The sequence below is a fragment of the Rhamphochromis longiceps genome, linkage group LG17, assembly GCF_057381845.1.
Source record: "Rhamphochromis longiceps isolate RC_006_pf linkage group LG17, R_longiceps_female_GT1.1, whole genome shotgun sequence".
NCBI lineage: Eukaryota > Metazoa > Chordata > Actinopteri > Cichliformes > Cichlidae > Rhamphochromis > Rhamphochromis longiceps.
Genome location: NC_140573.1, coordinates 41,839,805 through 41,855,348, shown reverse-complemented (window position 1 = coordinate 41,855,348; position 15,544 = coordinate 41,839,805). Strand labels below are relative to the sequence as shown.

The window sequence follows — 15,544 nt, the reverse complement described above, 5'->3', positions numbered from 1 at the left end:
AACATCTTTAGACAGTGGTGGAAAATGAAAACGAGATGCGCGGGTATACAAACGCACAGGTGTGCGTGCGCGGGGAGACGCACAAACAAACAGGAAGACGGAGGAGAGTCCCGCGTCGTTAATGGGATTACTGGGTCATGGAGGTGGGATGAAAGTGTGTTATGTAGAGGCTGCAGTAGGTGGATTGTACGTGTAAAGCAGAGCGCTGGATCGTGGGGAAATAAATCAGATTAGGCCTCACATGAAGCGCGGCTAACCGTGCTGTGCTCTTTACTTCTGCAGTGAAATAATCATGAGGCTATAAAAATCTGAAGGTGAAAAATGTAAAGCGTGACTATAAATAGTCAGCAAGCCACATTATGGATCGCCGGCCTTTGTAGCGTCTCGGTGGACCAACGCGCAGTTCTTTGTCTTAATTTCCTTTTTTAAATATTATTTTTCTGTCCTCGCTCCACCAGTAAGAGGGTGGAGGTTTGTAACAGCATCACAAGCATTACAAGCACACATTTCTACGTATAAAAAATGAGGATTATTATTATTATTATTATTATTATGGTTGTTATTTATTTTTTCCATCGATGGCTCGTAGATGTGAAACGGAGCTTAAACCTCTGCTTGTTCTTGAACAGCGAGTCCTGTCTGGTGTCGGTGTTGTTGTTTGGGTCTGTTGCCTGACTGACTTCATGCTTTTGTCACCAGATATGAGGAAATGGAAATTTCTAGATAGAGGGAGCATGTAATCTGTTTGGCTGCCTTTTTTCCACAGTTTTCCTTTTATCACACTGTTGATTTTTTCAGGACAATCTAATGTCCTAACTTCCTTTTTTTATTCCATCGAGTCTTGGACTGTCTTGCTCGAAGACCTCAAAGCCCGGCTCACGCTGAGGTATAATTGGTCTTCTACCCCTCTCTGTCTGTCTCTCAGCTCACGGTCCAATGAACACGAGTGCCTGCACATTTGTGCTAATGATTTTGAATAGTGATTAAAATGAATTGGAAAGTGTGCTGCTTCTGTAGTATCTGGACCCCTCCATCATTAGTGGCTCTCTTCCTCTTCTCCTCTTTCTGTGTCATCACTGTTAGTGTAGCAGGGGTTTTGAGAAGAGGCCCGGGGTGGGCTTTCATGAGCGCAGACTCAAAGGTTTCTCCATTTCTTGTAATCATGGACACCACTCTTCCAGCACTTTCGCTGTCGTCTTCTGGCTCCTCAAAGATGCCTTTGATTCTCTCACATCGTGCACTCGGGCCGGATAGTGTCACGTTATATTTTTCCTCTTTACCCCCCCCAATCGCTTTCCTCTTCTCCTTAAACCCGAGGTCATCGGTTTGCGTTCGTATTTATTGTCCTGGGATGGAGAGCTGATTGTGCACTCTGCTCTTTGAGACTGCTAAATTTCAGGACCCTTCCCCTTCACTTTTTCCTTCATCCCTCCTCCATCCCAGTTTGCCTTGATCCACCTTTTTATAATCATCTCCCTCCCTTTAGCTCTCTTTGTTTTCGCTGTTCTCCTGTTTTAAATGATTTATGCAGAAAGGAGGAAATGAGGATTAAAGAGGAGCTGAAGCCAGTGCCAGTGTCTGTGGCACACACCGACTCTTTCAGGACCATGAGCACATCAGGGCTAACAAGCTGCTTTTTTCTGTCTGCTGGCAGTTTTCATAGTTTTGCATCTGTCCCTCTCTTTCCTGCACAATCCCGGCTTTATCCCTACTCAGTTTTCCAACTTACACTCAGCTTCTTCCCATTTGAATGAAGATGTGCTTTTTCTTATCAAGGTTGGGAAAGTTGTTGTCAACTATGTTACAGAAGTTTTCTCTCAGCCTTTTGGTAAAAGGTTTACATGGTTCACTGTTCAAACAGGAACTTCTTTTTGCACAGTTTTGCACAATTCTTCGAGACGATCAAACTAGGGCTGAGCGATATGGCCTAAAACCCATATTGTGGTATAATTTGAAGCATGTGCAGTAACGATATGCATCGCAATATATTCTTTTCTTCTGTATATACATGCAAAATGACTGAGCAGTATAGCATGCCATTTTAAGAACATTTACTGTGCAAAACTTTTCTTAAAAATTTGTAAAATTACAAAACTTTTCAAATAATTTTTAAGCTTTAACAGATCTTTTTTCCAAACAATGTAACACAAAATTCTTAAATACCAAATAAAAATGAAGATAAATGTGCAAACATGTGGCGGTCCAAGGCCTGCCCTGACTAGTATGACGTGTCTGCTTCAGAGCAGCTATTCCTTTTGTTTGTCATGGAAACTGCATTGTCTGCACATCTGCTGAGAGTGGACACAAAGTGCTCTGCATGCACATGACTTACAACAACACAATCACTCTTTAAGTATAAGCAGTAATCTAATGTTAACAGCAGGTATTGTAGCCTCATTCCATCATCAGTGAACTGTGTTCGTAGACAGGTTAAAAGTAGGCTGGGGCAGATCTCTGCCCCCTCTGAGCTTCCATACTGACCATTCTTCAAGCTCCAAAATTCAGCCATGTTCGTTTACACAAAGAGTCCAAAGCTTTAAAAAACTGAGTGGATTCATTGTTTTTCTCCTGAAATGAACGCCCTTCTTCTTGGAGCTGTGTTGATGCCACCAGGTCAATCCATGACTGATAGTGTTCCCGTTTGTCTGCTTGTTTATTTGCTTCTTCTTTCTTTGTCCTGTACAGGTGTGTGTTACTGCACTGCCAACGTGTTTGGGATCATTGTCATGCTGAAGCCTTCCCAATTAAACACCTGCCAGATGGCATTGCATGGTGGATCAAAATTTCCACCATATAATCCCATCTGGTACTTTCTGCGTTGATAATTCCATAAATTTTTGACAAGATCCCAACACCACTGGCTGAAATCCTGATTTTCAGTCCAGTTCTTCTGTAATTTAGCAAAGCTTTGCCCTTTTTTCTTGTTTCCTTTCCTTAAGAATGGCTTCATGACAGCCGCCTTTCCACTGAAACCTCGCTAATGAGTGAAAATTTGTTAAAAACCAGCCAGAGGACGGAGGAAAACTTTGAAAGATATTTAGAAATCTATTGCTCAAGACAAGCGTAGGAATGAAAGAAGCTAAATATAAGGAAACGAGGCGTGGCTCAAGACTATTTCACAGCAGTGTAAAAGCAGGAAACAGGGCTAAAAATGCAAAAAACAAAAACAAGATTTGAGATGGGAATAAAAAAAAAAAAAAGGCAAATTAACAAATCTGTTGTGTGCTGGAAGTGTGAGAACAAATAAAACTGTTCAGTCCGCCTCGCTCGGTTTTTCTCCTCTTACATATAATTACCTCAGTGTGATGGGCCCACTGTGAGAATGCTGGGCTGGAGTCTCACATTAGATGGAACGCAGTCAGAAAACAGTGTTTGTTTTCATTGAGTGGTTGGTGGTCTGCACGGAGACAGTGTTTTCAGTTTCCTCTGAAAACACCGTCGGTCTTTCGGATGGACTCACGGCGTCTCGGAAACAACATGTTCATTTACATTTCATAGACGATCTATAGTGGTGAAAATGTTTGTGCAGAAATAATTGTAATAAAGTCAGCCTGACAGAATATCAGTGTAAAAGGAAGATCTGTGAAAAATAAGGAAACGATAATAAAAGTAAAATTCTCATTCCAGGCAAACGCCAGTCGTATGTGTGTCTACATATTTAGCATAAAATGGCTCTGCTTGTCTGTCCTGTTGTGTATTTGCAGCTGTCTCTCACCAAAGGTCCAAATGTGACTCTGACATCTATGAATAGGTAGAGGATTTAGCTTTTAGCTGTTACCAGAAAGGCAGCCACCATTTCTCACCCGCATGACAGAAATGCAAGCAAGAGTGGCACATTGAGCTTCCATGTGTTTTGAAAGTCAGGAATTCCTGTCTGTGGCGAGCAACCTTTCGGGGATATCGAGACAGCGAGAGGAACAGTTAAGAGGAATGTGCGATGAAAGGTCAGCGTGATGAAGCCGGTTGTGTTTTTGCGCAGTCACTGCTACGGTTTGCGTATTTTCCCCTGTTTACGCCTCCTGATCGAGTTAGATTTGTTAATTGTGTTGTTTCCTTGTGTGTGTTAATCTAACGTGGCAGTCTTAATTGATCTTGTTAACGTGGGATGTAGGAGGCGAAAGAACGTCCTCTGATGCCCTGCGGTTATTTTGACACTCAGGCGGTTAGAAACACAAGATGGTTAGGGAGCGAAGGAAGGGTGCCAGCCTCAATCTAACACAGCGCGGGGCTGAAGTGCAAAGAATCACGGCAACAGCCGCGAAGGCCAGCTGGGCGGGTGACTCGAAAGTCCACTGTGACCGCAAAATCCAAATGTCACGACACGCAGTTCGTTCAAACTAAGAGGCCGACTTCACCTGGTATTAAAATATCCTGTAATAGATAAAAGCTCTTGAGTGATGATGTACTGATACTGATTTTAAAGTGTGGGTGATAGATGCACAGATCAACAGCCTTTCAGGAACTCTTCACACTACGAACATTTTGCTTGTGCAAAATTACTATGGCACAACCGTTGGATATTGATATTGGTATTTGTTCTGGGTCAATATTCTGATACCAATCAAAAAGAGCAACATATGATGTAGGGCTGATGTACCGGTGCGGCCTGAGGCTCTGTCCAGATGTTCATGGGTATCTGAGTAAATGTAGCCTTTTCTCTGCTTTGTTAACGCTCTGTTAGGACCTCCAGGGTGATTTTCACCTCCTTTTGACTTTTCAAACGACCTTGAGTGCGTCTGTCTGTTTAACTTATTGGTGCTGCACGTTTGTGGCTTGAAATGTTGATGGTCAAACAGTCAAACAACCTTTCCAGGTGTTTATAAAAACCACCACAGCTGGTTGTTTTCAAAAATACTTTTTCTCCAGCAGGTTTATTAATGAGTCAGGATCATTTAGCGTTTAACGCTGTTCTGCATTTAAAAATGTCAACCTTATTAATAAATGATCCATTACATAAGTGAAGAGAGTCGTATTGCCAGCATAGCCGATGTAAATCCATTGGAAACGGGGTTGAGTAAATAATTTTGCGATCTTCCAAACTTACACGAACATCAAGAAAAAGCTAATCTGTGATTTTAGCACAGCAATAATTGCAAATGATGTGTTTGCTCAAAGTGCATAGACACACATCATAAAAATATTAAACTGCCCAAAGAATCTGTGTGTCAACCTATTAATCAGTTATATGGTTAGATAGCTATATAATTGCTCGATTGATCAGATGATTGATTGATATACACACAGAGACTGCTTTTCAGTGTTATTCTCATCTACATTACACCGGCACATTTTAATTGGCCCAGGGAGGCTCAATGCAACAGAGACAAGAGACTGTGACCAATACACGAGTGACACACCAACAGATCTGCAAACCGGCTTTGGAGGAAAAACATGCAAATGGCCCACTGTGAAGTGTGCTTTCTTTCCCTCCTGTGTGGAACTTTTCTTTTTACGTGTGTGTGTGTGTGTGTGTGTGTGTGTGTGTGTGTGTGTGTGTGTGTGTGTGTGTGTGTGTGTGTGTGTGTGTGTGTGTGTGTGTGTGTGTGTGTGTGTGTGTGTGTGTCCGCTTGAGTGCTATTCCTGTGAATAAGTCCCTAAGAAGACAAAACCATGGTTGAGTTGTAATTCCTGGTATTTCTTTTATCCTCTGTTCCTAATCATTAGTCATTTGCTTCCTATCACCGAGCAGTCTGCATGTGTGCACGTGTGTGTGCACGTGTGTGTGCACGCTTGTCCTTGGCTACGTTTTTGTGATGCTGAAAACATACAAATATCTCACCTCATGTGTTGCCTCGTGGATGGCACACGGTTTGTGTTAAACAGGCGGGTATCTCGTGTAAATCACAAGTAATTCTGTGTTAATTTTGAAACGGTGAGTGTAGACTGGAATCATAAGCTAATTTCAAGTGTGAATATAATTGTGCATCGTAATTTTTAAAGCTGTAAATTATTCATTCAGGTGATTTTTTCTCTATTATTGCATTGTCTGTGACGATGAGGCAAGCAACTTGTTATGCTGCTCAGGCAAGTAGCTAAGCCACATGCCAGGACGTGCAATTAAAGAAAAACATGGCATATATACATACTGCACCTCCTCACCCTGAGGTATTTCTCGGAAAAGAAAAAATAAAGTGGAATTGCTTAAACCAGTAACTGGTGTAACCTGCAATTCCCAGGAAAGGTTCCTTGGGAGAATGCCAAGCAGCTTTATCTCTGCCGAAGCTCGGCCACGGCGCAACTCGAGAGGGACCCAGACAAAGAGTATCATATCCAAAGACGTGACCTAGGTTTCAGCTGCTGAAACTCAACACCGGGGCAACCGTCACTCCTTAGTTTGATGCTGCAGAACGAACATTGCTCCACATTTGAATACAATTTAATCGTACTGTTGAAGGGAAATGATCGACTTTTGTTTCACCTGATGATCAGCGTTGCATCGTCTAACCGTGAGTCCTGTTTTGTTTGTGTGATTCGCAGAGGTGTACGGGATCAAGCTCCTAACACCATGGATATGGACACGCAGCCACAAGGACAGCAAGCAGCTGTGCCAGTGTTTCAACCCCAGGTAACCCCACACAGATGCACACTGCAACACCAGTCAGAAGGACTTAGGATCTGAAGTAGGATGCAGACTAAGATAAAAATGGAATTACTCAGCCTCGGCATCCTGTGGTCAGCACCTGTCTTAGCCTTTATTTAACAGATGTGTTCAATGCCGTTTAGTTTGATTATAGATTGAAGAATGATGGGAAATTCCTTCATCTGTTGTATTCCTCCTAATTCCTGTTTTAAACTGTAAATATTTCCTGCTCATCTCTTCTCTCTGCATCAATCAAGATGTATCTTTCAGCCTGATCTTCATTCAGACCTCTGTAGCCTGTGTAAGACAGACAGTGGATGAATGTTGAGTTGTTACTATTGATCAGAGATCTGGAGGCTGGCGGAGCCCGGCCTCCTCGCAAGCCTCTTTCGGTTCGATACAACTCAAGTTTGCTCTGTGCAGATCAGGCCGCTGTTGGATTTTAATATCGTCTTCCAACTTCAGGCGCATTGATTTCTTTACAGAAGGATGTTTTTGCCTCCATAAGTATTGAATAGACTTTAAACAAAGAAGATCATCCATATGCCCCTGAGTAAACGTGGAATCTTTTTGAGAAAGAAGCACTAAAAATAGGCTCCGTACTCGTTGTTGTTTTTGTTTCATTATTTTATCTGTTTATTTTTTCAATGCGTATGCAAGGGCACGGCAACATTAACACTGGAACTGCCAAGGGGCTTGATTATTCTGAGATTTGTAATTGCAAAATTAAGGATAATTGGGTTGCACACAGAAGAAAGTCAGATAAAAGCGCTAATAATTAATTTGACTTAGGCAACCGTCCCCCCACGCACACATACAGTAGATCTCCAGCTGATCTCCCAGCAGTTCGTTACGTGTTGTTGTTCAGTCTTAATGATCTCTTTCTCTCTCGCTCTGTGTTGTTCCATCTATTTCCAGCAGTTTACATCAGTGTTAATTCTAGGCTCACCTCTTTCGCTTAGGTACTCGGGAGCACGGTGAACTTTCCATATTGCATCATTTTTTCAGTCTCACAGAACATGTTTGAACCGATTCCACATTCAGCGGAAGATGGAGTCAGATTATGCAGATGACTGTCTAACCAGCATCCAGATGGGTGTCTTTCAACAAGTCCTCCGTTTCACAGTTTTCCTAAGGTTCAGTCTACTCGGCAGCAAAGGGAGAAAAAAACCCTACCAGCCTCTTCCTGGAGAAATCTGAATTGTATATGTGATGAAGAATATTCTGTATCACTTGCAATATAATTTCTCTTGGTCCCGGAGGTATGATGCATATGCATTAGTTAAACGAGATGAGCTGGTAAGATGTGCATTTTTAATGGTGCTTTTGCTCTTGAGTGAGTGGGAGGGTTAGTGGGGACCCCCCCACCCTCCACCACCATCCCCCCGGAGTTTGATCGTCACTGCAGAGTTTGACAGACACAGATCTGTCTGTAAGCGCTGAGACAAGGTGGTGTGGAAGGAGAAGAAGAAGCACCTTTGGGGTGAATCCTGCCGGTTTGACTGCCTGCCTGGCTCGCTGGCTGACTGGCTGAGGATGAATATTGCATGGTGCTTTCTCAAGGGGGCTGGTGACTGGTGAGAGTGGGAGTCGCTCCCCCCCCCTCACCGCAGGGCTGCTAGTTGCCGTGTCTGTCTCTTCTTGTGTTCCTGGCTGTCTTATCGTATATCCGTCTCTGTCTGTTTTGGACTACAGCCGAGCTAATTCCACATATTTTGTAAACACTGTTTTCGTGTGAAAATGACGTTGTCCTCAGCACAGTCTGATAGTATTTTGGTCGAGATCTCTCGAGACCGTATTTCTTCCTGTTTATCCTGTTTTGAGATTAAACTGACATTACTGATGACAAAGCTCTGCATCACAGCCAACATCTGGACAGTGGTGAGAAAGAAAGTGTATTCATGGAGTCTTGGATTAAACATCTGGAGGGCTTAGCTGATAACTTAGTTATTTTAATATATGCACTTTTCATTTTTATATTATGTTAACAAGATGAAGAGTTTTGGTTTTATAATTGTGAACTGGTCTTCTTCTACTTTTTCACTGGTGTCCGCGTCGCAGGTCATTTTCTCTTTCTTCCTTTTTTGCCTTTGATTTTTCTGGTGTTACTGTTAAGTCTCCACATCCACAACAAAGAGACGTGCACCCACTGATTATTAACTCTGGAGTCTATTTTTGAAAACCTCTGCTGTCTAAAAAGCTGTTCACTGCAGGATAGCATGCCAGAGCAGAGTGACGAGCTTTCAACTTTAGCCTTCCTCGTACCTCTGTGCCCCGAGTTTCTCTTTCCCGGCGTCTGCGTGCCTCTCAGTCTCTCTCCATGTGAGACATCACCTCTCTGCTGCCGCTGGCCTTTCTGTGGCAGCCGTCGGCACTGCTGGGCTGTCACGTCGGCCCTCTCTTCTCTGCTGCTTGTCCCCCACTGCCCCCCACCCTATCTTTATCCCGTCTTCCCGTTCCCTCTTCCACTCTCCATGTGTCTTGTCAGTTGTGTTTGGCAACGGTGTCATTATCGGGCAGCCCATATCACACCTCCTCCAATGAGCTGTCTGTCTGCTCCCCGTCTGTCTCTCGCTCTACTTTCCTCTCTCCTTTGCAGTCCCCCTGCTAGCTCGTGGTGGCTGTGTGTCACCTTTATACCCGAGACATTCTGTCCCTCACCGGCGTTACCCATAATGCCTTGCACAGCTGCCACTTTATCTTCATGTCCTGCAGCTTGTCCTCAAGCTGGAATAATGTGAATGATGTGAGCGTGCTGTGAGAGTTGACCAGTATGTTTTATTTTATTTTATTTTTTAGACAACAACACTGATGTTGCTGATTATCAGTAATTGGGGACACTAAAAGTCAATATTTGGAAACATTTACAGTTAAAAATCTTTGGGCCAAAATTTAGAAGAGCTCAAAACTTAGTTTCAGTTATTTAAATAACAACAATAGCGCGACATTCAAAGTCAGGCTGCTTTTTTATTGATACCTGCTGTAGTAATATTATGAACTAATTGCAAAAATAGCCTATTTATGATTACACTGCTGTCTGTGGTTACATTGTAGTCACTGTGGACCCAGATGATGATGATGATGATGATGATGTGCAGTAGCACTAAGTAAAAATGTAAAAACATTTACCAGTCCTTTAAGTTTGTACTTGGATCTGAAGTTGTTCTATTTTGACGAGTTAATTTTCTTTTTTGTAAAGCACCTCACCCGTCTCTCCTGTGCACACCTTCCCCTTCGCTCGTCATCGACTGAAGCACCGGGTGGGAGACGTGATAAAAGAGCCTTTTCCCAAATGTGGTGACATTATGCTCTGTTTTTATTTTTAACATCCACCCTAAAGTGAGAAATATCCTCTTTCTGTTTCCTCTCATCTGATGATGACTGTGAGCGATCGGTGTAGCCGCGTGACGCACAAATGTAGTCCAGCCGCGAGCCTCTGTGCGCGCCCGTGTGTGTCCACGTGTGTCGCTGTTACAGGTGTTTGTTGCATGTGGAGGTACAACATCAAGCTATGGCTTTGCACATTTAATTAATAATGAATCTCGGCATAATGACACATTTTTTCAGTGCATCACTGGGGAAATGGGATCAAAATTGCCGTGATCGCCCAGCTGTTGCCATCCCTGACATCGTCGTCCGTCACCACAACCCCGACACAGACTACCCAAAACAAACTGTGTGACTCATATGAGCCCATTTTGCACCAATAAAAATAAAATGGTAACAGACTTAGAAGTTTTATTAATTTAAAAGATGTTGGGGACAAAAAGATAACATTGTATCTATTTGTTAATATTAAACATATTGCAAAGTGTTTAAAATTGCAGTAATGGGTGCTGCTTTACCTCAGTGGTTGAGGAGGCGACCACAAGCCGTAGAGCCAAATGCATCGTCTTCCACGACTCCCAGCTATTCGGTCTCCTCTTCAACATAACTGTCGAAAAAAGGATTCCCACCTTTACTTTCACTGCAGACTCGTGACCTGCAACCTTTCACGGAGTGTGTGGGTCAGACATTGATCGAGAGCGGTGACTGCAGATGGAAAGAGGCAGTTGCATCACAGCCATTTTTAATTTATTTCATCAGAAGTTTTATAAATAAGAGCAGAAGCTACTGAATCACAACTTCAACAGATAGCCAGGCTGTCAGTGTGACTGCTACACTTCATGATACAAAACATATATAGGAGAGAAACCTGTAAGTATATATTTTGAATGAGATGGTAACAGTATGTGTTGGATTATTGATACGTGAACTATTATTGATATAGTTCTGGGTATGGGTAAGACGACACGGCCTCCACATGCAAAAACATTTTGGGATAATGATATTTCAGTGTTTTCTTTTTTTGCTCTTCATGTGGGTCCATGCTGGAAAAGCACAATTTGGATTGTGATTGCGATACAAACATTTAAATTCAGGATGTACCATGTGTGTAAAAACAACAGCAGGATAAAGTGGTTGCATTACCATCAACGCATTTTCAGGTCGACTGTCAGAGGTGGGTCATATGGGTTCAACATTAAATTGTAATAATCGTATTTTTGACCACATGGAAGGAAAATGCTGAACATTTTATTAATGCTTGCAGCTTGCAAGCAGCATTTATAAGTGCATGTAAATCCATGACACACTTCCTAATTCAAAGAGTGCCTGCATGGAAATTACAGTACAGTAGTCCTAAGACAGCATTATATCCAGCGGCACACAATAAGTCAAGTGTAAACAGAAAAGTAGTTTTACCTGGAAATTTGACATAGAAATGTAACTTTTCAACACTTTATCATTTTAGTTTACTCGATGGTGTGTTAGCCCAAAGCGGCTAAACAAGTTTGTCGTTTCCATGTTGAGCAAGAACAATTTTCTTGCATATTTTGCAAAGTGCTCTGCTTTTCAGGAGGCAGTTGAAGGAGCTTTCTTTCTAAGCACTAAATTGTCACCGGAGGCTTTTGCTCTCAGACATGCCTGGGCCTGAGCCGTTGCTGCCACGTTGTGTAGTGAGGTTTTTATTTGTACAACTTTACAGTATTATTGCAGCTCCGGTCACATACCAATGTTTCATTGACATAATATTGGTCAGTTTTTTAGATTGAGTGTTAACAGTAAGAGAGGGATGGAGATAAATTCATTTCCCACTTCCAGTGTAAACCCGCCTCGACGTTTCAGGTAAACGGGTGAAATTTCATAAACACGTAACCTGATCGTCAATGCTTTTTAAAATGATTTCCTTTCAACGTGAACTAATATGTGTAAAAAGAATAATGGGGACAGGTTTTTTTTTAATGTGGTACTTATATTAACTTAGCAGTTGCACCATTTGCATTAGAAAAACAAAAATGGACAGTGCTCGGGCGCGGTCGGGGCTCGGTTCAGTCGACCGGTCTCGGCATTCTCTGGCAGATGTTGCACACAAACGCATAAATATAAATGCGAGCCCTGATTAACAACCACGTTTGTGTTTGAGGTCATGATATTTGTCCGTCACATGAACAGTCATATTTAGATCCGTCCAAAATCCTCCTCTCCCGTTTTTGGCCAGACCGTGACCTCTGCGTCACTCAGGGACGTTCCTCTGTGACTTCCTTTGTAGGTGTGTGTGGCCTTGTCTTTCAGCTGGGAGCTCCTGATTGTGTGACACCCATGTGCGGCAGATGAGACGGCCTGTCAGTCAGCTGTGGCCCGGCTGCCCTTTGAAGGCCAGGCCAGGGGGCGAAGAGGTGCCGCAAATGGCCTGTGAAGTTTACATACACTGCCCACTGCTAAACAGATTAGCTCTAATGAAGTGTCTAATGTCGGGGGCACTGGCTGACATAATCCTGCCTGGCAGCCCGGCCCCTTGGCTGCCAGAAAAGCCGCCCTCCCTCCAGCCCTCTCTTCCGCCCTCGCATGGCCTCTGCTGCCACCCAGGGCGACTCCACACGGGGAGGTGCCCACTGTTAATCACGCTGGACAGTGTGCGATCTGACATGCAAATGTAGGTCATTGCATATGTAAATGTGTGATTACGAGGCTGGCATGCCAGGACACATTAGCAAGACTGTGCTCTCAGCAGGCGGTTGTCACAGCGCTTTAGAGGCTCATGCTAACATTTGTCAAGCTACCACGCAGCGAATGAAAGCAATGCCCTCTTGTCCTCCCAGCTCCATCCTTTGCTCTCTCTCCCTCTCTGTCCATCCCACTGCAACTTTGCATCAGTGCTTCTGTCACATTATGCAAAATCATCTCCCAATATGGTTGCATATTCAGCGCAACACACCTTGGAGATAATAATGAGTATGTATAGGTTTAATTTAACTAACTCTCCATAAAATGTATGGATATAGATCTTTCAGTCAGATGTCAGTGTTTTCCGTGTTGTCGTAGTGAATCCTCGTAGTCCCCCCTTTAGACGTACGGTTGTGTTGAAGGGTTTGTTGTGGATTGTGGAAGAGTGCATCATCTGTGAGTCCTGACAGCTCGGGATGACGGCGGTGTCATGCTGAAAAATGCACACACCTCAGCGGTGTTAATTGGGCAGGGCATTTGATTGGCTCGCGCCTCTTCCTTTGGCTGTCAGCTGCGGAAAAACATTGAAACGCATGAATCGGTGCCCCCCCCCCCCCCCCCCCCCCCCCCCCCCAAAAAAAAATAAAAAAAATAAATCATCCATTCTAGTGTTAACAATCCAGTTTGATATTGTGCTTCTCATCATTGTCTGAATTTCATGCCTTTTTATTCTTATTTTACTTGTTTTTTTGCAGAAATGATTTTTGGCCTTTGAATAAAATATTTCAGGTCATTTCTTTCTGATATATTCGTTGGCTTTAAGTGTTTTTTACTTTAACGATACCTCGTGCCTCTCTCAGGTCAGCTGCATCGTGTATGTTTTTCAGTGGGTGCCCACTGTAACTTTGTGTAGAGCGAACAGCTGTAATGACACACCCTTCCTGTGTGTTTTAGCACCCAGCAGATTCATTTTTGACCCTCTCCACCTTTTTATTTCCCTCCCCTCGGTCCTAGGTCACTCGCCCCCTGAGCTGCTCCGACAGCAGCGCTGGTGACATGCAGCATTCTGATATCTGTCACCTTGTGTTTGTTCCTGCTGACGCCTTTTACAAGTTTACCAAAAGGCTGGAAAGGTCACACAGCACGCTATGTGTATTATTCACACATTATATCCAAGGGGCTCATTCTGGTTTATTTTTGAGTGTTTTTAATTGCGGAGGTGAGTGACTCAGTAGGTACAATCACTCACGCAGTGAGGAGAGGTGTGGAGTACTTTGTTCTGTGGCCCAGTGCCAGACTGTCAGTGATGGGACTCGACAGATGAAGGGAGAGGATTTCACGGGTGCTGTTTGATCAAACACACAAACAGAAAAAACACTTGGATTAAATAATATGAAGCCTATATTTACGTGACTATTTTCCCGTCCTCATTGGAAAATAGTCAACTCACCTTTGCTCTGCTCTGTTTTTGCTACAGAACAGCGTGTTAGCCTCCCTGGATGTTGCAAGGTGTAAGTGCACGGTCTAATACAATATCATGTTACTGTAGTAATAAAGCATTACATTTGGCATACACGACATTAGGGCTGCCACGATTACGTCGACTATCAAAATCGTCCACGACTGATTTAATAGTCGACGCGTCGTTTGAAGCTTTGTAAGATCCCAAAAGACGCAGGAATAAGTAGCAGGATTTAAGAGTGTAATAACGGACTGAAACAGAAGATGGCAGCACTGCATGTACAAGGATGCCAGCTGCCGTTAAACCCAGAAGAAGAAGAAGCTGTGTCCCAGAATTCATAGCGCAGCCTCCAACAATGGCGGCAGCTAGTTAGTTCTAATATTACTCTTATTATTCTTTCTGGGTCACAAAATAAACGTTTAACATATTTTCAGGCGAGAATGTAGCTGTGTAAACCTCAAATATCTGCTCAGTTTATCAAGACACCACATATTTTCAAAAGCGCTCCGACGTTTTCGGAGACGTCTGTTACCCACTAGCTCGATAGCTAGCCGGGGGCAAGGTCACTAGAGCCGTGAGAACACCGGACTCCCGGCAAATCGTTTTCAAACCCACCGCAGTCTTTCGCTACTCAGGTTAAACATGATATATGAGTCACTTAGATAACTTTAAAATGTTATTGTTTGGCTTTTTTTAGTATTTTATTTGTTCCTGAGTAAATCCGTTTGGCTGAGATTAAAGTTATAGTTTTTACACAGCTGAATAAACATCAAGCAGACAGCTGATTATCAGAAGTGTGAGATGCTGTTATATTTTAGATAGCAAGGAGTTTATTAAACTTCACCGAAACAATCTGCAAATTTCATTAAAATTTAATAAACTATCATCTTGTCTTTATTTTTAGTTAGCACAGACCTTACACACTTAAAGCTGTAAGCTAATGATAGTTATATAAAAGCAGATGCTGCTGGTGCAATAAGCTGTAGTTTTACGTCCAATGGATGATGATCTGATTAGTCGACTAATCGCAAAAATAATCGGTGACTAGTCGACTATCAAAATAATCGTTTGTGGCAGCCCTACATGACATGATACCGTTTTGCTACCTTCAAAAAGTTGAATGATCGTGTCACACAGTGGAAATATAATCATTCCTGCCGGCAGGGTTTTTAGCGGGTTGCAAACACTATTTTTATTGTATACGGGGATTTTAGCTTGTATTTGGGGTTCTGACTGTGTTTTATCCTGAAAATAAATGGTGTGTTTGAAGCCAGCTAAGTTTCTGTGCTCTGAGCGCTGACCCACTCACTCCCCTTTCTGCTTGTATGTATACAGACGTGGTGGTGAAGATTTAGGTCCACCAGTTTAGCAGCTACAATCATCCTTGAAGACCTTTATGAGCATCTTTGGCAGCGTCTAACCCACATCCTCCAGCCCTCGTCTTTTTTATCTTTCAGTAATGCACAGATGGTTTCACCTCAGTGACAAACTAGTGGCAACAGCAAAAATCCTGCAAA

General features: G+C 43.0%; 1 protein-coding gene across 1 annotated transcript in view; it reads left to right on the top strand.

Annotated features, from left to right (window-relative positions):
• nek7 (NIMA-related kinase 7) overlaps positions 1-15,544 on the top strand; it is a 62,825-nt gene that overhangs the window by 17,774 nt on the left and 29,507 nt on the right. Inside the window, exon 2 of the mRNA XM_085386000.1 lies at positions 6,478-6,565. Coding sequence (XP_085242126.1) covers positions 6,506-6,565 — 60 coding nt within the window. The 5' untranslated portion in view covers positions 6,478-6,505. The remainder of the gene's footprint in view (positions 1-6,477; positions 6,566-15,544) is intronic.